General features: G+C 41.4%; 1 protein-coding gene across 2 annotated transcripts in view; it reads right to left on the reverse strand.

Moving 5' to 3' along the window:
* Nucleotides 1-19,649, reverse strand: part of LOC110528322 (uncharacterized) — a 23,799-nt gene extending 4,150 nt beyond the window's left edge. For both annotated transcript variants that reach the window (XM_090241651.1, XM_036983902.2), the window contains exons 1-2: nt 19,420-19,649; nt 216-15,533 (exon numbers count right to left, since the gene is read on the reverse strand). In XM_090241651.1, coding sequence (XP_090097777.1) covers nt 216-15,515 — 15,300 coding nt within the window. In that variant the 5' untranslated portion in view covers nt 15,516-15,533; nt 19,420-19,649. The remainder of the gene's footprint in view (nt 1-215; nt 15,534-19,419) is intronic.
* Between the last annotated feature and the right edge of the window lie 1,618 nt (nt 19,650-21,267).

Raw genomic sequence — 21,267 nt, forward strand, 5'->3', positions numbered from 1 at the left:
CAAATCAGATGTTTAACATATATTGAAATGTTAGGGCCGAATTCAGACTTACAGTATATGAACAATTTCAGTTGTGACATCACTGCAGCTATTTATCATAAAATGTTGAATACTCAAAAATCCTCAAGTACTCAGCCGCGGGATGTTTGTACACGTCAAGAATGCTATGAGTTCAATAAAATAAGTGAAGCCATTTGTAAGGAAAGCCAAAGTACCTCTATGAGTATTGTCTCCTTCTCTGTGCTCTGTATCTCCTGTTGGTCCTCCAGACTGACAGCTTCAGCCCTGCGCTCCTCTTGAAATCTTTCCAAAACATCATTGACTTCTGGATTTCCAATGGTTTCCGCTCTGACCTCTGCCTCTGTTATATTTTCTCCTGTCTCCTGCTTCTCATCCTCTGCGTGGAGTCCTCCCTGTGTCTGATGAGTAAAGCCCATCTTTCTTCTCTTCCCTGTTGCTTTGGATTCACCAACATCCTCGTGAGATTGGGAACTCAGAGACAGAGATGATTTCGAAGGAAGACTGGGGCTATTACTTTGTGTTAACAGACATTGTTCCATGTCTGCTGTTTGGGTATGTTGAATAGCAGAGATGTGAGGGTCTATACAAACCATGTCACCTGACTCTTGGGCCTCTACTGTAAGAGCAGCTGTGTCAGTTTGGCTGCTCTCGCTCTCCATGACTGTATTCACTTCAACTTCTATCTCCACCTCTCTAACTTTTTCTGTTGAAATCAGTGTGTCATCAGTCAAGTGGGACTCAAGATTAGGAACATCAGGGTTGTGAAGAGTTTCCCAAATCTCAGAGAAATCTGATTGATGTAGAAGCATGAGTTTTGCTGTCATTGAATGATTTATAATTGATTGGCTCTCACTCTCTATATTGTCAGCCTCTATGTTTCTTCCCTCTTGATTTGAAGTACTGAATGAACAGCTGAGGTCAGTCAGGAAAGTTTCCTCATTTCTCTCTTCTCCTTCATTCTTCTCATTACCAGCTCCATCCTTAGATTCCATCAACATTTCAAACTCCATGCAAGAACCTTCCACTGCATCCATGTTTTCTCTCTTGTCTTCTATCTCTGTGCTTTCTATTTCCACTTCTTGTTTCTCCTCTGTGTCCTCCTCTTCTCTTTGTACAACTCTAGGAGGCCTACGAGTCGACCCCATCTTTCTCCTCCTGCTCGGAGAAGGACTCTGATTGGAGTTGATGTTTGCTGCGTTATCACCTTGGTCCTGAACACTCTGCAGTAAGAGTGAATTGGGAAAAGAGTTATGGCTTTCATCCGAGTATGGAGTTTGGTTGAGTTGACTAGCAGAGATATTGGGATCAGTGCTCAAAGCCTCATCTGTTTGGCAGGGCTCTGTTGTGAGAGTTCTATCATCATATGTCATTTGGCTACTGACACTCACTTCATTTACAAGCGGCACATGATCACTCATTTCCTCCTCGCTGAGTAACATGACCTCTGATGTGTCCAGTCCCCCTGTGGTATTGGGGTCAGTGTTTGCACCACCCTCATTACCCTGAATACTCTGCGAAAATAATGGTTTGAGAAAGGGGTTAGTGATTTCCATACATGGAGTTTGGATGAGTTGACTAGCAGAGATTTTGGGATCAGTGCTGAAAGTGTCATCTGACTCTAGTGTAAGACCACAATCATATGCTATTTGGCTGCAATTGATCACTTCAGAATTATTCACAAGCAGTGTGTAATCACTAACTTTTTCCTCCCTGAGTAAAGTGACTCCTGATTGGTCCAGTCCAACACTGAAGGGCTCTATTGGGTCAACATTGTGGGCCATGCTTGCTTCAATGTTGCTCTCAGTTTCTGTATTGACAGAGTCTACAGTGAATCTGTTGCCTTTCTCTTGGTTATATAATTGATCTGCAATACCAAATGAATCGATGTATTGATCAAAAGGGGTGGGTTCAATCAGACGTTCTTCTTCCATTCCTTTCTTCTCCTCATCTGCTCCATGCTCTGGTTCCAATAACATCAGAGACTCTTCCGATGTTTCAACACCAGATCCTTCCACTGTTCCCATGTCCCTTTCCAACCCCCTTCCTGTCTCTCCTATGTTTTCTGTGTCTTCCTCTGTTTGGAAATTCTCCTTTTCCATCTGCTCTCCTTCTTTCTCGTCTACATTGGCACTATCTTTAGGCTCCATAGATATTTCAAACTCAGTCTCTTCGATGCCAAACATTTCTTCTTTTCCCAATATGACCTCTTCTCCCTCATCATAAAGGTAACGATATCCATGCATCTTACTCTCTCCATGTTCTTCCTCCTCATGTCTACCTCTAGGATTCCTGCGAGTTGAACCCATCTTTCTTCTCCTGGATTCTGATTGAGCACTTTTGTCATGACCCAAAGAGCTGTCTGAGGGGGTTGATTGTAAAAAGCAGGTCATATCCTCACTTTGTTCAGGTTCAATGCTTTCTACATGGTCTGGTTGTCTAAAAGGAGTTATATTTGCCATTACTATGTTTTCCTCAACTATCAGATCAACAAAGTTCTCATCTTCATCTCTTTGGTGCAACGTTTCCTGATTGCCTGGACCAGTAGAGTTAATATCATCTTGCAATTCTGACTCATTTACAACAGGTTCAAGTTTCTCTTCACCTTCTCCACTTTGGAGGATTATTGTGTTATTGAATGACTCAAACTCTTCTGTGTTGGTTAAAGTGTCTGACTCAAGGGATTGATCTAATGACTGTCTAGAGCTGAGAAATGTGGGGGACTCCACCTCGGTATGCTCACTTTCCTGCCTCCTCTCTTCCTCTTTCTTCGACTCCTCTGTTATGGGTTCAGCAGCTAATCCATGAACAACTTGCAAGGCAAGGTCTAGGGGCAGATGCAAGAGTGATTCGGTTCCAAGAGTATCTTGAAGCAATTCACTGCTATAACTAACTACAGCTTCACTACTAGGTTCAATATCCTCACCAACTTCCTCTTTCCATCTGTCATCCGGTTTGTCGAGTGTGTTAGAAGCAAACAAAAGACACTCAGTGTCCATTTCACGTTCCTTTTTACCCAGGAGCTCTTCTGTGTTGCTGTAGGACCAGGATTCCACAACTGCAATGGATGCCTGAAGTTGTAGGGATTTTTCTGTGTCTCCAGTTTTGGCGTCTTGTTTCTCCCCAAAGTCTGTCTCTGCTTGTTTACCTTTATTCCGACGAGTAGAACCCCTTTTCCTTCTCTTCTTTGCAGTGTCAGGTGATTCCAGCAGATATGGGTTTTCAGTTTGAGACAGATTTATTTCTGTGAGGTCATTTAATGAGGGATTATTGTCTTCCAGGTATTGTGATGTTATATATGGCTCTATACAAACCATGTCACATGACTCTTGGGCCTCTACTGTAAGAGCTGCTGTGTCAGAGGGAGTTTGGTTGCTCTCGCTCTCTGCAACTATTTTCACTTCTACTTCTATCTCCTCCGCAACTCTAACTTTTTCTGTATGTTCTACAAACTCAGACCTTTCGATGCCAGATTCTCCTTCTACTACTATGTTGACCTCTCCCTCCACTACTATGATCGCTGGGTCTCCCATCGCCTGCTCCTCTGTCACTTTTTCTAGAAGTTCCTCAAGCTCTACAAGCTCAGTCTTTTCTATGCTAGAATCCATTTCTGCTGTTGTAATGACATCTCCCACCTCTCCTATAACATCTGTGTCTTCGCTTTTCTCCTCCTCCTGTCCCTCCTCTCTTCTCTCCTCTCCTTTTCTACCTGGATGAGACTTGCTGCGAGTGGAACCGATCTTCCTTTTCCTCCCTGGAGTGTAGGATTCTACCTCTGCTGTTTCCTCTGACCCAAGAGAACTCTGCAGTGAGGGTGGATCTGGAGGGGAGTCAGTGTTTCCTCTTGATTCATCAAGTGTTTCCTCCAATGATGTTCCTTTGTGTTGCAAACCAGTGATGGCAGGATTTGAGTTCAGTGTGTCATCGGTCAGGTAGGAGTCATATGACTCTATAGTAGGAACATCAGGGTAAGAGTTGTGAAGAGTTTGACTAATCTGAGTCAACTCTACTTCACGTAGAAGCAAGAGTTTTGTTGCCATTGATTCCTTTATAATTGATTGGCTCTCACTTTCTATATTGTCAGCCTCTATGTTTCTTCCCTCTTGATATGAAGTACTGAATGAACAGCTGAGGTCAGTCAGGAGAGTCTCCTCATTTCTCTCTTCTCCTTCATTCTTCTCAATACCTGCTCCATCCTTAGATTCCATCAACATTTCAAACTCCATGCAAGAACCTTCCACTGCATCCGTGTTTTCTCTCTTGTCTTCTATCTCTGTGCTTTCTATTTCCACTTCTTGTTTCTCCTCTGTGTCCTCATCTTCTCTTTGTACAACTCTAGGATGCCTACGAGTCGACCCCATCTTTCTCCTCCTGCTCGGAGAAGGACTCTGATTGGAGTTGATGTTTGCTGCGTTATCACCTTGGTCCTGAACACTCTGCAGTAAGAGTGAATTGGGAAAAGAGTTATGGCTTTCATCCGAGTATGGAGTTTGGTTGAGTTGACTAGCAGAGATATTGGGATCAGTGCTCAAAGCCTCATCTGTTTGGCAGGGCTCTGTTGTGAGAGTTCTATCATCATATGTCATTTGGCTACTGACACTCACTTCATTTACAAGCGGCACATGATCACTCATTTCCTCCTCGCTGAGTAACATGACCTCTGATGTGTCCAGTCCCCCTGTGGTATTGGGGTCAGTGTTTGCACCACCCTCATTACCCTGAATACTCTGCGAAAATAATGGTTTGAGAAAGGGGTTAGTGATTTCCATACATGGAGTTTGGATGAGTTGACTAGCAGAGATTTTGGGATCAGTGCTGAAAGTGTCATCTGACTCTAGTGTAAGACCACAATCATATGCTATTTGGCTGCAATTGATCACTTCAGAATTATTCACAAGCAGTGTGTAATCACTAACTTTTTCCTCCCTGAGTAAAGTGACTCCTGATTGGTCCAGTCCAACACTGAAGGGCTCTATTGGGTCAACATTGTGGGCCATGCTTGCTTCAATGTTGCTCTCAGTTTCTGTATTGACAGAGTCTACAGTGAATCTGTTGCCTTTCTCTTGGTTATATAATTGATCTGCAATACCAAATGAATCGATGTATTGATCAAAAGGGGTGGGTTCAATCAGACGTTCTTCTTCCATTCCTTTCTTCTCCTCATCTGCTCCATGCTCTGGTTCCAATAACATCAGAGACTCTTCCGATGTTTCAACACCAGATCCTTCCACTGTTCCCATGTCCCTTTCCAACCCCCTTCCTGTCTCTCCTATGTTTTCTGTGTCTTCCTCTGTTTGGAAATTCTCCTTTTCCATCTGCTCTCCTTCTTTCTCGTCTACACTGGCACTATCTTTAGGCTCCATAGATATTTCAAACTCAGTCTCTTCGATGCCAAACATTTCTTCTTTTCCCAATATGACCTCTTCTCCCTCATCATCAAGGTAACGATATCCATGCATCTTACTCTCTCCATGTTCTTCCTCCTCATGTCTACCTCTAGGATTCCTGCGAGTTGAACCCATCTTTCTTCTCCTGGATTCTGATTGAGCACTTTTGTCATGACCCAAAGAGCTGTCTGAGGGGGTTGATTGTAAAAAGCAGGTCATATCCTCACTTTGTTCAGGTTCAATGCTTTCTACATGGTCTGGTTGTCTAAAAGGAGTTATATTTGCCATTACTATGTTTTCCTCAACTATCAGATCAACAAAGTTCTCATCTTCATCTCTTTGGTGCAACGTTTCCTGATTGCCTGGACCAGTAGAGTTAATATCATCTTGCAATTCTGACTCATTTACAACAGGTTCAAGTTTCTCTTCACCTTCTCCACTTTGGAGGATTATTGTGTTATTGAATGACTCAAACTCTTCTGTGTTGGTTAAAGTGTCTGACTCAAGGGATTGATCTAATGACTGTCTAGAGCTGAGAAATGTGGGGGACTCCACCTCGGTATGCTCACTTTCCTGCCTCCTCTCTTCCTCTTTCTTCGACTCCTCTGTTATGGGTTCAGCAGCTAATCCATGAACAACTTGCAAGGCAAGGTCTAGGGGCAGATGCAAGAGTGATTCGGTTCCAAGAGTATCTTGAAGCAATTCACTGCTATAACTAACTACAGCTTCACTACTAGGTTCAATATCCTCACCAACTTCCTCTTTCCATCTGTCATCCGGTTTGTCGAGTGTGTTAGAAGCAAACAAAAGACACTCAGTGTCCATTTCACGTTCCTTTTTACCCAGGAGCTCTTCTGTGTTGCTGTAGGACCAGGATTCCACAACTGCAATGGATGCCTGAAGTTGTAGGGATTTTTCTGTGTCTCCAGTTTTGGCGTCTTGTTTCTCCCCAAAGTCTGTCTCTGCTTGTTTACCTTTATTCCGACGAGTAGAACCCCTTTTCCTTCTCTTCTTTGCAGTGTCAGGTGATTCCAGCAGATATGGGTTTTCAGTTTGAGACAGATTTATTTCTGTGAGGTCATTTAATGAGGGATTATTGTCTTCCAGGTATTGTGATGTTATATATGGCTCTATACAAACCATGTCACATGACTCTTGGGCCTCTACTGTAAGAGCTGCTGTGTCAGAGGGAGTTTGGTTGCTCTCGCTCTCTGCAACTATTTTCACTTCTACTTCTATCTCCTCCGCCACTCTAACTTTTTCTGTATGTTCTACAAACTCAGACCTTTCGATGCCAGATTCTCCTTCTACTACTATGTTGACCTCTCCCTCCACTACTATGATCGCTGGGTCTCCCATCGCCTGCTCCTCTGTCACTTTTTCTAGAAGTTCCTCAAGCTCTACAAGCTCAGTCTTTTCTATGCTAGAATCCATTTCTGCTGTTGTAATGACATCTCCCACCTCTCCTATAACATCTGTGTCTTCGCTTTTCTCCTCCTCCTGTCCCTCCTCTCTTCTCTCCTCTCCTTTTCTACCTGGATGAGACTTGCTGCGAGTGGAACCGATCTTCCTTTTCCTCCCTGGAGTGTAGGATTCTACCTCTGCTGTTTCCTCTGACCCAAGAGAACTCTGCAGTGAGGGTGGATCTGGAGGGGAGTCAGTGTTTCCTCTTGATTCATCAAGTGTTTCCTCCAATGATGTTCCTTTGTGTTGCAAACCAGTGATGGCAGGATTTGAGTTCAGTGTGTCATCGGTCAGGTAGGAGTCATATGACTCTATAGTAGGAACATCAGGGTAAGAGTTGTGAAGAGTTTGACTAATCTGAGTCAACTCTACTTCACGTAGAAGCAAGAGTTTTGTTGCCATTGATTCCTTTATAATTGATTGGCTCTCACTTTCTATATTGTCAGCCTCTATGTTTCTTCCCTCTTGATATGAAGTACTGAATGAACAGCTGAGGTCAGTCAGGAGAGTCTCCTCATTTCTCTCTTCTCCTTCATTCTTCTCAATACCTGCTCCATCCTTAGATTCCATCAACATTTCAAACTCCATGCAAGAACCTTCCACTGCATCCGTGTTTTCTCTCTTGTCTTCTATCTCTGTGCTTTCTATTTCCACTTCTTGTTTCTCCTCTGTGTCCTCATCTTCTCTTTGTACAACTCTAGGATGCCTACGAGTCGACCCCATCTTTCTCCTCCTGCTCGGAGAAGGACTCTGATTGGAGTTGATGTTTGCTGCGTTATCACCTTGGTCCTGAACACTCTGCAGTAAGAGTGAATTGGGAAAAGAGTTATGGCTTTCATCCGAGTATGGAGTTTGGTTGAGTTGACTAGGAGAGATTTTGGGATCAGTGCTGAAAGTGTCATCTGACTCTAGTGTAAGACCACAATCATATGCTATTTGGCTGCACTTGATCACTTCAGAATTATTCACAAGCAGTGTGTAATCACTAACTTCTTCCTCTCTGAGTAAAGTGACTCCTGATTGGTCCAGTCCAACACTGAAGGGCTCTATTGAGTCAACATTGTGGGCCATGCTTGCTTCATTGTTGCTCTCAGTTTCTGTATTGACAGAGTCTACAGTGAATCTGTTGCCTTTCTCTTGGTTATATAATTGATCTGCAATACCAAATGAATCGATGTATTGATCAAAAGGGGTGGGTTCAATCAGACGTTCTTCTTCCATTCCTTTCTTCTCCTCATCTGCTCCATGCTCTGGTTCCAATAACATCAGAGACTCTTCCGATGTTTCAACACCAGATCCTTCCACTGTTCCCATGTCCCTTTCCAATCCCCTTCCTGTGTCTCCTATGTTTTCTGTGTCTTCCTCTGTTTGGAAATTCTCCTTTTCCATCTGCTCTCCTTCTTTCTCGTCTACACTGGCACTATCTTTAGGCTCCATAGATATTTCAAACTCAGTCTCTTCGATGCCAAACATTTCTTCTTTTCCCAATATGACCTCTTCTCCCTCATCATCAAGGTAACGATATCCATGCATCTTACTCTCTCCATGTTCTTCCTCCTCATGTCTACCTCTAGGATTCCTGCGAGTTGAACCCATCTTTCTTCTCCTGGATTCTGATTGAGCACTTTTGTCATGACCCAAAGAGCTGTCTGAGGGGGTTGATTGTAAAAAGCAGGTCATATCCTCACTTTGTTCAGGTTCAATGCTTTCTACATGGTCTGGTTGTCTAAAAGGAGTTATATTTGCCATTACTATGTTTTCCTCAACTATCAGATCAACAAAGTTCTCATCTTCATCTCTTTGGTGCAACGTTTCCTGATTGCCTGGACCAGTAGAGTTAATATCATCTTGCAATTCTGACTCATTTACAACAGGTTCAAGTTTCTCTTCACCTTCTCCACTTTGGAGGATTATTGTGTTATTGAATGACTCAAACTCTTCTGTGTTGGTTAAAGTGTCTGACTCAAGGGATTGATCTAATGACTGTCTAGAGCTGAGAAATGTGGGGGACTCCACCTCGGTATGCTCACTTTCCTGCCTCCTCTCTTCCTCTTTCTTCGACTCCTCTGTTATGGGTTCAGCAGCTAATCCATGAACAACTTGCAAGGCAAGGTCTAGGGGCAGATGCAAGAGTGATTCGGTTCCAAGAGTATCTTGAAGCAATTCACTGCTATAACTAACTACAGCTTCACTACTAGGTTCAATATCCTCACCAACTTCCTCTTTCCATCTGTCATCCGGTTTGTCGAGTGTGTTAGAAGCAAACAAAAGACACTCAGTGTCCATTTCACGTTCCTTTTTACCCAGGAGCTCTTCTGTGTTGCTGTAGGACCAGGATTCCACAACTGCAATGGATGCCTGAAGTTGTAGGGATTTTTCTGTGTCTCCAGTTTTGGCGTCTTGTTTCTCCCCAAAGTCTGTCTCTGCTTGTTTACCTTTATTCCGACGAGTAGAACCCCTTTTCCTTCTCTTCTTTGCAGTGTCAGGTGATTCCAGCAGATATGGGTTTTCAGTTTGAGACAGATTTATTTCTGTGAGGTCATTTAATGAGGGATTATTGTCTTCCAGGTATTGTGATGTTATATATGGCTCTATACAAACCATGTCACATGACTCTTGGGCCTCTACTGTAAGAGCTGCTGTGTCAGAGGGAGTTTGGTTGCTCTCGCTCTCTGCAACTATTTTCACTTCTACTTCTATCTCCTCCGCCACTCTAACTTTTTCTGTATGTTCTACAAACTCAGACCTTTCGATGCCAGATTCTCCTTCTACTACTATGTTGACCTCTCCCTCCACTACTATGATCGCTGGGTCTCCCATCGCCTGCTCCTCTGTCACTTTTTCTAGAAGTTCCTCAAGCTCTACAAGCTCAGTCTTTTCTATGCTAGAATCCATTTCTGCTGTTGTAATGACATCTCCCACCTCTCCTATAACATCTGTGTCTTCGCTTTTCTCCTCCTCCTGTCCCTCCTCTCTTCTCTCCTCTCCTTTTCTACCTGGATGAGACTTGCTGCGAGTGGAACCGATCTTCCTTTTCCTCCCTGGAGTGTAGGATTCTACCTCTGCTGTTTCCTCTGACCCAAGAGAACTCTGCAGTGAGGGTGGATCTGGAGGGGAGTCAGTGTTTCCTCTTGATTCATCAAGTGTTTCCTCCAATGATGTTCCTTTGTGTTGCAAACCAGTGATGGCAGGATTTGAGTTCAGTGTGTCATCGGTCAGGTAGGAGTCATATGACTCTATAGTAGGAACATCAGGGTAAGAGTTGTGAAGAGTTTGACTAATCTGAGTCAACTCTACTTCACGTAGAAGCAAGAGTTTTGTTGCCATTGATTCCTTTATAATTGATTGGCTCTCACTTTCTATATTGTCAGCCTCTATGTTTCTTCCCTCTTGATATGAAGTACTGAATGAACAGCTGAGGTCAGTCAGGAGAGTCTCCTCATTTCTCTCTTCTCCTTCATTCTTCTCAATACCTGCTCCATCCTTAGATTCCATCAACATTTCAAACTCCATGCAAGAACCTTCCACTGCATCCGTGTTTTCTCTCTTGTCTTCTATCTCTGTGCTTTCTATTTCCACTTCTTGTTTCTCCTCTGTGTCCTCATCTTCTCTTTGTACAACTCTAGGATGCCTACGAGTCGACCCCATCTTTCTCCTCCTGCTCGGAGAAGGACTCTGATTGGAGTTGATGTTTGCTGCGTTATCACCTTGGTCCTGAACACTCTGCAGTAAGAGTGAATTGGGAAAAGAGTTATGGCTTTCATCCGAGTATGGAGTTTGGTTGAGTTGACTAGGAGAGATTTTGGGATCAGTGCTGAAAGTGTCATCTGACTCTAGTGTAAGACCACAATCATATGCTATTTGGCTGCACTTGATCACTTCAGAATTATTCACAAGCAGTGTGTAATCACTAACTTCTTCCTCTCTGAGTAAAGTGACTCCTGATTGGTCCAGTCCAACACTGAAGGGCTCTATTGAGTCAACATTGTGGGCCATGCTTGCTTCATTGTTGCTCTCAGTTTCTGTATTGACAGAGTCTACAGTGAATCTGTTGCCTTTCTCTTGGTTATATAATTGATCTGCAATACCAAATGAATCGATGTATTGATCAAAAGGGGTGGGTTCAATCAGACGTTCTTCTTCCATTCCTTTCTTCTCCTCATCTGCTCCATGCTCTGGTTCCAATAACATCAGAGACTCTTCCGATGTTTCAACACCAGATCCTTCCACTGTTCCCATGTCCCTTTCCAATCCCCTTCCTGTCTCTCCTATGTTTTCTGTGTCTTCCTCTGTTTGGAAATTCTCCTTTTCCATCTGCTCTCCTTCTTTCTCGTCTACATTGGCACTATCTTTAGGCTCCATAGATATTTCAAACTCAGTCTCTTCGATGCCAAACATTTCTTCTTTTCCCAATATGACCTCTTCTCCCTCATCATAAAGGTAACGATATCCATGCATCTTACTCTCTCCATGTTCTTCCTCCTCATGTCTACCTCTAGGATTCCTGCGAGTTGAACCCATCTTTCTTCTCCTGGATTCTGATTGAGCACTTTTGTCATGACCCAAAGAGCTGTCTGAGGGGGTTGATTGTAAAAAGCAGGTCATATCCTCACTTTGTTCAGGTTCAATGCTTTCTACATGGTCTGGTTGTCTAAAAGGAGTTATATTTGCCATTACTATGTTTTCCTCAACTATCAGATCAACAAAGTTCTCATCTTCATCTCTTTGGTGCAACGTTTCCTGATTGCCTGGACCAGTAGAGTTAATATCATCTTGCAATTCTGACTCATTTACAACAGGTTCAAGTTTCTCTTCACCTTCTCCACTTTGGAGGATTATTGTGTTATTGAATGACTCAAACTCTTCTGTGTTGGTTAAAGTGTCTGACTCAAGGGATTGATCTAATGACTGTCTAGAGCTGAGAAATGTGGGGGACTCCACCTCGGTATGCTCACTTTCCTGCCTCCTCTCTTCCTCTTTCTTCGACTCCTCTGTTATGGGTTCAGCAGCTAATCCATGAACAACTTGCAAGGCAAGGTCTAGGGGCAGATGCAAGAGTGATTCGGTTCCAAGAGTATCTTGAAGCAATTCACTGCTATAACTAACTACAGCTTCACTACTAGGTTCAATATCCTCACCAACTTCCTCTTTCCATCTGTCATCCGGTTTGTCGAGTGTGTTAGAAGCAAACAAAAGACACTCAGTGTCCATTTCACGTTCCTTTTTACCCAGGAGCTCTTCTGTGTTGCTGTAGGACCAGGATTCCACAACTGCAATGGATGCCTGAAGTTGTAGGGATTTTTCTGTGTCTCCAGTTTTGGCGTCTTGTTTCTCCCCAAAGTCTGTCTCTGCTTGTTTACCTTTATTCCGACGAGTAGAACCCCTTTTCCTTCTCTTCTTTGCAGTGTCAGGTGATTCCAGCAGATATGGGTTTTCAGTTTGAGACAGATTTATTTCTGTGAGGTCATTTAATGAGGGATTATTGTCTTCCAGGTATTGTGATGTTATATATGGCTCTATACAAACCATGTCACATGACTCTTGGGCCTCTACTGTAAGAGCTGCTGTGTCAGAGGGAGTTTGGTTGCTCTCGCTCTCTGCGACTATTTTCACTTCTACTTCTATCTCCTCCGCCACTCTAACTTTTTCTGTATGTTCTACAAACTCAGACCTTTCGATGCCAGATTCTCCTTCTACTACTATGTTGACCTCTCCCTCCACTACTATGATCGCTGGGTCTCCCATCGCCTGCTCCTCTGTCACTTTTTCTAGAAGTTCCTCAAGCTCTACAAGCTCAGTCTTTTCTATGCTAGAATCCATTTCTGCTGTTGTAATGACATCTCCCACCTCTCCTATAACATCTGTGTCTTCTCCTTTCTCCTCCTCCTGTCCCTCCTCTCTTCTCTCCTCTCCTTTTCTACCTGGATGAGACTTGCTGCGAGTGGAACCGATCTTCCTTTTCCTCCCTGGAGTGTAGGATTCTACCTCTGCTGTTTCCTCTGACCCAAGAGAACTCTGCAGTGAGGGTGGATCTGGAGGGGAGTCAGTGTTTCCTCTTGATTCATCAAGTGTTTCCTCCAATGATGTTCCTTTGTGTTGCAAACCAGTGATGGCAGGATTTGAGTTCAGTGTGTCATCGGTCAGGTAGGAGTCATATGACTCTATAGTAGGAACATCAGGGTAAGTGTTGTGAAGAGTTTGACTAATCTGAGTCAACTCTACTTCACGTAGAAGCAAGAGTTTTGTTGCCATTGGTTCCTTTATAATTGATTGGCTCTCACTTTCTATATTGTCAGCCTCTATGTTTCTTCCCTCTTGATTTGAAGTACTGAATGAACAGCTGAGGTCAGTCAGGACAGTCTCCTCATTTCTCTCTTCTCCTTCATTCTTCTCATTACCAGCTCCATCCTTAGATTCCATCAACATTTCAAACTCCATGCAAGAACCTTCCACTGCATCCGTGTTTTCTCTCTTGTCTTCTATCTCTGTGCTTTCTATTTCCACTTCTTGTTTCTCCTCTGTGTCCTCATCTTCTCTTTGTACAACTCTAGGATGCCTACGAGTCGACCCCATCTTTCTCCTCCTGCTCGGAGAAGGACTCTGATTGGAGTTGATGTTTGCTGCGTTATCACCTTGGTCCTGAACACTCTGCTGTAAGAGTGAATTGGGAAAAGAGTTATGGCTTTCATCCGAGTATGGAGTTTGGTTGAGTTGACTAGGAGAGATTTTGGGATCAGTGCTGAAAGTGTCATCTGACTCTAGTGTAAGACCACAATCATATGCTATTTGGCTGCACTTGATCACTTCAGAATTATTCACAAGCAGTGTGTAATCACTAACTTCTTCCTCTCTGAGTAAAGTGACTCCTGATTGGTCCAGTCCAACACTGAAGGGCTCTATTGGGTCAACATTGTGGGCCATGCTTGCTTCATTGTTGCTCTCAGTTTCTGTATTGACAGAGTCTACAGTGAATCTGTTCCCTTTCTCTTGGTTATATAATTGATCTGCAATACCAAATGAATCGATGTATTGATCAAAAGGGGTGGGTTCAATCAGACGTTCTTCTTCCATTCCTTTCTTCTCCTCATCTGCTCCATGCTCTGGTTCCAATAACATCAGAGACTCTTCCGATGTTTCAACACCAGATCCTTCCACTGTTCCCATGTCCCTTTCCAATCCCCTTCCTGTCTCTCCTATGTTTTCTGTGTCTTCCTCTGTTTGGAAATTCTCCTTTTCCATCTGCTCTCCTTCTTTCTCGTCTACATTGGCACTATCTTTAGGCTCCATAGATATTTCAAACTCAGTCTCTTCGATGCCAAACATTTCTTCTTTTCCCAATATGACCTCTTCTCCCTCATCATCAAGGTAACGATATTCATGCATCTTACTCTCTCCATGTTCTTCCTCCTCATGTCTACCTCTAGGATTCCTGCGAGTTGAACCCATCTTTCTTCTCCTGGATTCTGATTGAGCACTTTTGTCATGACCCAAAGAGCTGTCTGAGGGGGTTGATTGTAAAAAGCAGGTCATATCCTCACTTTGTTCAGGTTCAATGCTTTCTACATGGTCTGGTTGTCTAAAAGGAGTTATATTTGCCATTACTATGTTTTCCTCAACTATCAGATCAACAAAGTTCTCATCTTCATCTCTTTGGTGCAACGTTTCCTGATTGCCTGGACCAGTAGAGTTAATATCATCTTGCAATTCTGACTCATTTACAACAGGTTCAAGTTTCTCTTCACCTTCTCCACTTTGGAGGATTATTGTGTTATTGAATGACTCAAACTCTTCTGTGTTGGTTAACGTGTCTGACTCAAGGGATTGATCTAACGACTGTCTAGAGCTGAGAAATGTGGGGGACTCCACCTCGGTATGCTCACTTTCCTGCCTCCTCTCTTCCTCTTTCTTCAACTCCTCTGTTATGGGTTCAGCAGCGAATCCATGAACTTCTACCGCAAGGTCTAGGGGCAGATGCAAGAGTGATTCGGTTCCAAGAGTATCTTGAAGCAGTTCAGTGCCATAACTAATCACAGTTTTAGTTCTAGGTTCAGTATCCTCACCAACTTCCTTTTTACATCTGTCATCCGGTTGGTTGAGTGTGTTAGAAGCAAACAAAAGAAACTCACTTTGACTTCTGCTCTGAGTGTTCATTTCACTTTCTTTAGGACCCAGGCACTCTTCTCCTTTGCGGTGGGACTCAGATTCCACAACTGCAATGGATGCCTGAAGTTCTAGGGATTGTTCTGTGTCTCCAGTTTTGGTGTCTTGTATCACCCCAAAGTCTGTCTCCTCTGGCTTTCTTTTATTCTGACGAGTAGACCCCATTTTCCTTCTCTTCCCTGCAGTGTCAAGTGATTTTAGAAGATATGGGTTTACAGGTTGAGACAGATGTGACTCTGTGACGTCATTTAATGGTGGATTATTTATTTCTGTGTGTTGTTGTGTTATTGTTGATAAGTTATCTGATGAGACAAGGTCCGTTTGGAGCATCACTGAAACTGAATCAGCCCCAACTTCAACTACTTTCCTTTCCTTTGACAACATTTGGGACCCATCATCATCTTTGTTAGTCTCATGTTCATCTTGATTCTGACGTGGTTGACGTGATGATCCCATTCTCACTTTTCTTGAATTCTTGCCAGACATGGTTCTTCAAAGTCCCTCCTATATCACGACACAGACAATAGATTGTTAATCACTAAACCCCGCTGGAATTAAAAGGCTTCCGGGGATTATATGCTCCTTGCATTTTTTACAGAATAAAATGACTCACTGTGAAGGCACCACTAAAAGAATGTTGTCATCACTCAACCTTTTTAGAGAAGCAGTCCAGCTATTTTTTTACTTTTTCTGTTGAAAAACAATAACCCACATATAAATACAGTAATGTACACACACTTTAGCGTAAAAAAAAGGGTTTTGAGAAAAATAGTGTTTTATTGACACAAGTGCAAACTTCATGCAGTAGGCCAGGTTTCCCCAATAGGTGGCCCGTGGGTCGAATTGATTTTATTTGCACTCCAAGTTGAGCAACAAAACAAAAAAAGGAAATGAGCTCAAAGTGATTTTAATTTTGGAAATATGTTCCCAAGTATTCGCACACATAAATAGAAATCATATGTGATTGTATCCAACTGTAATCAATGTTTGAAATGATTCTGTTTTTGTCAAATAATATATCTGTTTGGGATTCTTGTGGTCAATTTGCAGTCCACAAATGATTTATAACTGTTACTAGGTTTCCATCCACATTTTTTATGCAAGTAAAGTATGTCCGATAACATTTTTAATTACAGGCCTGATGGAAACGTAACTTTTTTTCGGTAAACCCTAGTGGTTAGAGTGTTGGGCCAGTAACCGAAAGGTTGCTAGATCGAATCCCTGAGCTGACAAGGTAAAAATCTCTAGTTCTGCCCCTGAACAAGGCAGTTAACTGACTGTTCCTAGGCTGTCATTGTAAATAAGAATTTGTTCTTAACTGACTTGCCTAGTTAAATAAATGTTGACAAACTTTTTTTTGTTATATAGTTCTGCTAATACAGGACTATTTAATGCCCAGTGCAGTGCTTTTGTGAGAGAGAGAAAAGAACGAATCCTTAGCTATGTCACAGGGTGGTAAAAGTGCAAGGTGATGAGCTTGATGCTCCTTTCCAATAAATATCCAGGGTCTTATTCTGAGGGTTTTATTCTGGTGATATGATAATCGATGTTTAGCAGCCGTTTGACAATAAAAAATTATCTCGCTCTATTGTCCATAATAATAATCTCATCATGTTGGCTATACTGTATCTGGGCTCTACCCAATCATCAGTAGAGTTGAAAATGGGATGGGACTTTTTTTATTTGGTACATGGAACTGTATCTGCAACTAGTCAATTTGATGGAAACACATCTCTCATGGGAAAATATGAATATTGTTTTTATGCAGAATTTTTTATATTCGCATGAAAATCTGTCGCCAATTGGATGGAAACCTAGCCTGTAACCAAGTTTCCAGTTGCACTTGTTTGGGCCCGCTCGCTCTTGTGGTTTCTTCACGCACTCTCACTCTAAAGTGGTTCTCGCGCTGGCCTGCCTGGAAGTCACTGAGTCAGTTGAATGAGAAAGCCAACTGAAAACTGTAAAGAGAGAAGCACCACATAAAACTATTTTATATCTTCAGGGCAATTCCAGCGTTATGGATTTGACATTAGGACACAAAACAGAATTGACTTATCAGGCATACATTTAAATGTTAATGTGTATATTTGTAAACCCCTATAGGCCAGGGAAAATGTAGACACAATACAAAACTAATACCACTGTGACGTAAAGGAAGAACAAAACTTACAAATATTAATAGCCACTTTGAAAGTAAGGCATGGGTACACACAAAAACAACAATGAAAATATAAAAATTGTCATACAAAAACAATGAAAATATAAAAATTGACATATGTACTCTAGAGAGGAAAATGTACCGTTATGGATGTGACGCTGTGCAAAATACGTATTTATATACTCGAGATTTCTTCACCAAACATCATCATAATACTTTTGTTTTCATTTGAAAATGCAGTGTACCTCAAAGAACCAAGAAATCACCAGTATCTTGAATGGTTATTGCATAGGCTATCAAAGTGCACTCGTGGGTCCCGTCTTAACCAACCATAAGTGCACAAAAAAAGTGCACACAAAAAATGCATTTGCAATTCTTTAATTGAAAAACTATTTTCATTGCAAATTAAAGTGCTGCATACTTCAACAATTACAGAAATATTTGCACTTTCATAATAACACTAAAGGAAAATGTTGTTATGGATGTGACATTCTGCTTTATCGATGTGACAGGGTCTCAAAAGACAGACAGCAAATTATGACACTACACTCCATTTCAAATGTACAATGTTTTAGTAATTTCATTCGACTGTTTTATTTAAAATATTAAATGTTATTTTCAATCACTTACGGAGTAACAGAATAAACATACAACAACTAAATTCAAAGTACATTTTTTATAAACTCATGCTTTGTCTTAATCTCACACCCTTTAATCTGCCAGCACAGGCTCAATGAAATGATACCTCCTCCCCGTGATCACATGCAATACTCCAGTTAGCAGAACAATGCATGATTGCAGTTCATATGAGAACACGAGGACACCCAAAATAGATCACACACACAGATAAAGATTGCCCCGAGCTTGTTTGCTAACATAAACACACTTCAGAAGCATTAATAAGGGCATGAAGATTTTATCATGATCGCGTTATGCAGTGATGCTAACTAGTGAGTCATTGATCATGTTATGAAGTGTCCGTAACGGTCACATTCGATATGTTTAGGATTAGTACTGACAAAGAGAGAAAGGAAACCAATTATACATCACCTAAGCCCTTGATGAAAGTTAGCTTTGCACAGAAAGTTTGCATACAATCATACTCGAAATGGGTCCACAATAACAACCTTTCCTCAAAAACTTTTCGGGTGTGACACTGCCTGTCCAAATCAGATTATATCTTCACTAGATTGTAGAATTCTATACTAGCACTCAATGTACAAAAATGTGTTTGATATTTTTTCATTAACCTTCCGACTTGGTCAGAAACACAGGGGGACAGATGTGAGTACCAAAACAAGTTCTGTGAGCACTTCAAGGTTTCAGATTGCCTTCATTCTTCTCACCATACCCTATCCAGCTCCCATGTATGTTGTGGTTTTTCACTATGAGCTAAGGAGGTTTAAGAAGGTACTAGGCCTACACTTTGCAATTGCAGAGCTAGTGGTCAATGTTGTCCATAAATTAAATTTTTTGGTCACTTTACCCGAAACAAACAGTGGGGCACAGACCACCATAATACATTGTAAACAACTACCATGCTTTCATGTTTCACTACATGCTGCTAGTACAAAACAATGGTGTTTTTGTTCATTGTACTACCATGGTACATTTTTGTAAGGGAGAAAAGCCCACTTGTGCCATTTCACGAGGATACCTGGATTACATGATGTCCACAAAAGCTATGGAGAATATACAACATTTACATTAAATGCACAAATTAATAGTCAGAGTTATCAATGTAAGTGATGCAAACAAAGGTTTGCAACAACACCATTTTAAACACCTGTCTGATTCATCATTTCCTGTTTCCATATGAAAACCCACAAGAGTATCTATCACACACAGAACATGACACTTGAACATGAATTTTAAAAATATTTATATAAATGTTCAAGAAACTAATTTCTGAAGTTACTCGGTACCTGCCCCAATTCTCGATATAATCTAGCTTTTTAAAGGTGAGGGTTTTTTAATTCAACCAATAAAAGTATGTGCTGGAGTTTGTTGCTAAAACCATGTCATTGCAAATGATATGTATTATGAATTGTAATGCAGCAGTATTGTAGTAAATATGCATGTGTAGATATATTTATAAAACCCCAATAAAAATATATTTAAAGAAACCATGTCATTACTGTAATATCTAACATTTGCATTGGAATCTGCACATATACAAACCCTTGACATGACATATGCCTTGCTCTAACCATAATACATTTATGTACTCACCTCCAGAGTCCACTTGTGGCAAACTTTCATATAAAATGTTCAGGAAATCATTTACCTCCTCCCAATACACCGTATGATGTCAAGTGCTGGCTAGAATTATAGCATGTCATGTTTCATTCTTCTAAAACATTTTCCTATTTCTGCAACTGTGACCAAAGACTTCCTGTGTGACCAAAGACTTCCTGTGTAATTAACACCAACCCTTATGTTGAAACAAACTGAGTAAAAATGATCCTTCCCGGAAAATGCTTAACTTACAGCTTTGAGACATCTCTGGTCATGAGAATGTCACTGTAAATATGATATAACATAACTGTTGCTACCTGGGTTTGTGCAGCTAATATTGTGACGTATAGTGCCTTCACACCCCTTTACTTTTTCCATGTATTGTGTTACAGGTTGAATTTGAAATGTATTCAAATGTAGATGTGTCACTGGCCTACACACAAAACATGCATCTTGTTTGCAATAACACACTAAAATAAAAGTGCCAAAAATGTGTCGAAGAACTTCATGCTTTGTATTCAGGACATAAAGTTATGTTGTTTGGGGAATATCCAACAACACATCAGAGTACCACTTCAAATTTTAAGCATGGTGGTGGCTGCATCATGTTATGAGTATGCCCGTCATCGGCAAGGACTGAATTTTTTTTAGGTTAAAAATAAATGGAATAGAGCTAAGCACAGTCAAAATCCTAGAGTGAAACCTGGTTCAGTCTGCTTTCCAAAAGACAAATTTAATTTTCAGCAGGACAATAACCTAAAACACAAAGGCCAAATTTACACTGTAGTTTCTTACCAAGACAACACAATGTCCTTGGAGTGGCCTAGTCACAGTTTACTTAAATCTGCTTTAGAATCTACAGCAAAAGTTGAAAATAGCTATCAATCAATGATCGACGGAGCTTGAATAATTTAAATGTGCAAATATTGTACAATCCAGGTGTCCAAAGCTCTTAGACTTACCCAGAAACTCACAGCTGTAATCGCTGCCAAAGGTGATTCTAACACATACTGACCCAGGGGTGTGAATATTTAAATGGAATATTGCTGCATTTCATAAAGTTGTAAAAACATGTCATTATGGGATATTGTGTATAGATGGGTGAGAACAAAACTATTTAATCAATTTTGAATACTTTCTGAAGGCAGAATGCACCTTCAACATATATTTGGGCCCATTACCCTTCATGTTAACTGGCATCATGTTTATAGTCAATCCTGGATGTGTGAAATATGTTCCTAACTAAAAGGAAATACCAAATGGAGCGTGCTATATATACACAAAAATAAAATATACACGACTGAATTAGCAGTGGGCATTGTTTCTCAACCTTAACTATGACTTCGTTATAAAGGGATTGCAAGTTAAAACTTACACAATTTAAATATTAAGGTATATACAGTGCATTGGGAAAGTATTCAGACCCCTTCCCTTTAGACATTGGTTATGTTACAGCCTTATTCTAAAATGGATTAAATACATTTGCTCCTCATCCAGCTACACACAATACCCCATAATGACAAAGCAAAAACATGTTGAGCTCAGGTGCATCCTGTTTCCACTTGTGGTAAATTCAATTGATTGGACATGATTTGGAAAAGGCACACACCTGTCTATATAAAAAGGTCCCACAGCTGACAGTGCATGTCAGAGCAAAACCAAGCTATGAGGTTGAAGGAATTGTCCGTAAAGCTCCAAGACTGGATTGTGTCAAGGTACAGACCTGAAGGGTACTAAATTAAATAAGTCTGCAGCATTGAAGTTCCCCCAAGAACACAGTGATCTCCATCATCCTTAAAATGAAGAGGTTTGGAACCACCAAGACTCTTCCTAGAGCTGGCT

The sequence above is a fragment of the Oncorhynchus mykiss genome, chromosome 7 (genome assembly GCF_057628025.1).
Source record: "Oncorhynchus mykiss isolate SJ-2025 chromosome 7, ASM5762802v1, whole genome shotgun sequence".
NCBI lineage: Eukaryota > Metazoa > Chordata > Actinopteri > Salmoniformes > Salmonidae > Oncorhynchus > Oncorhynchus mykiss.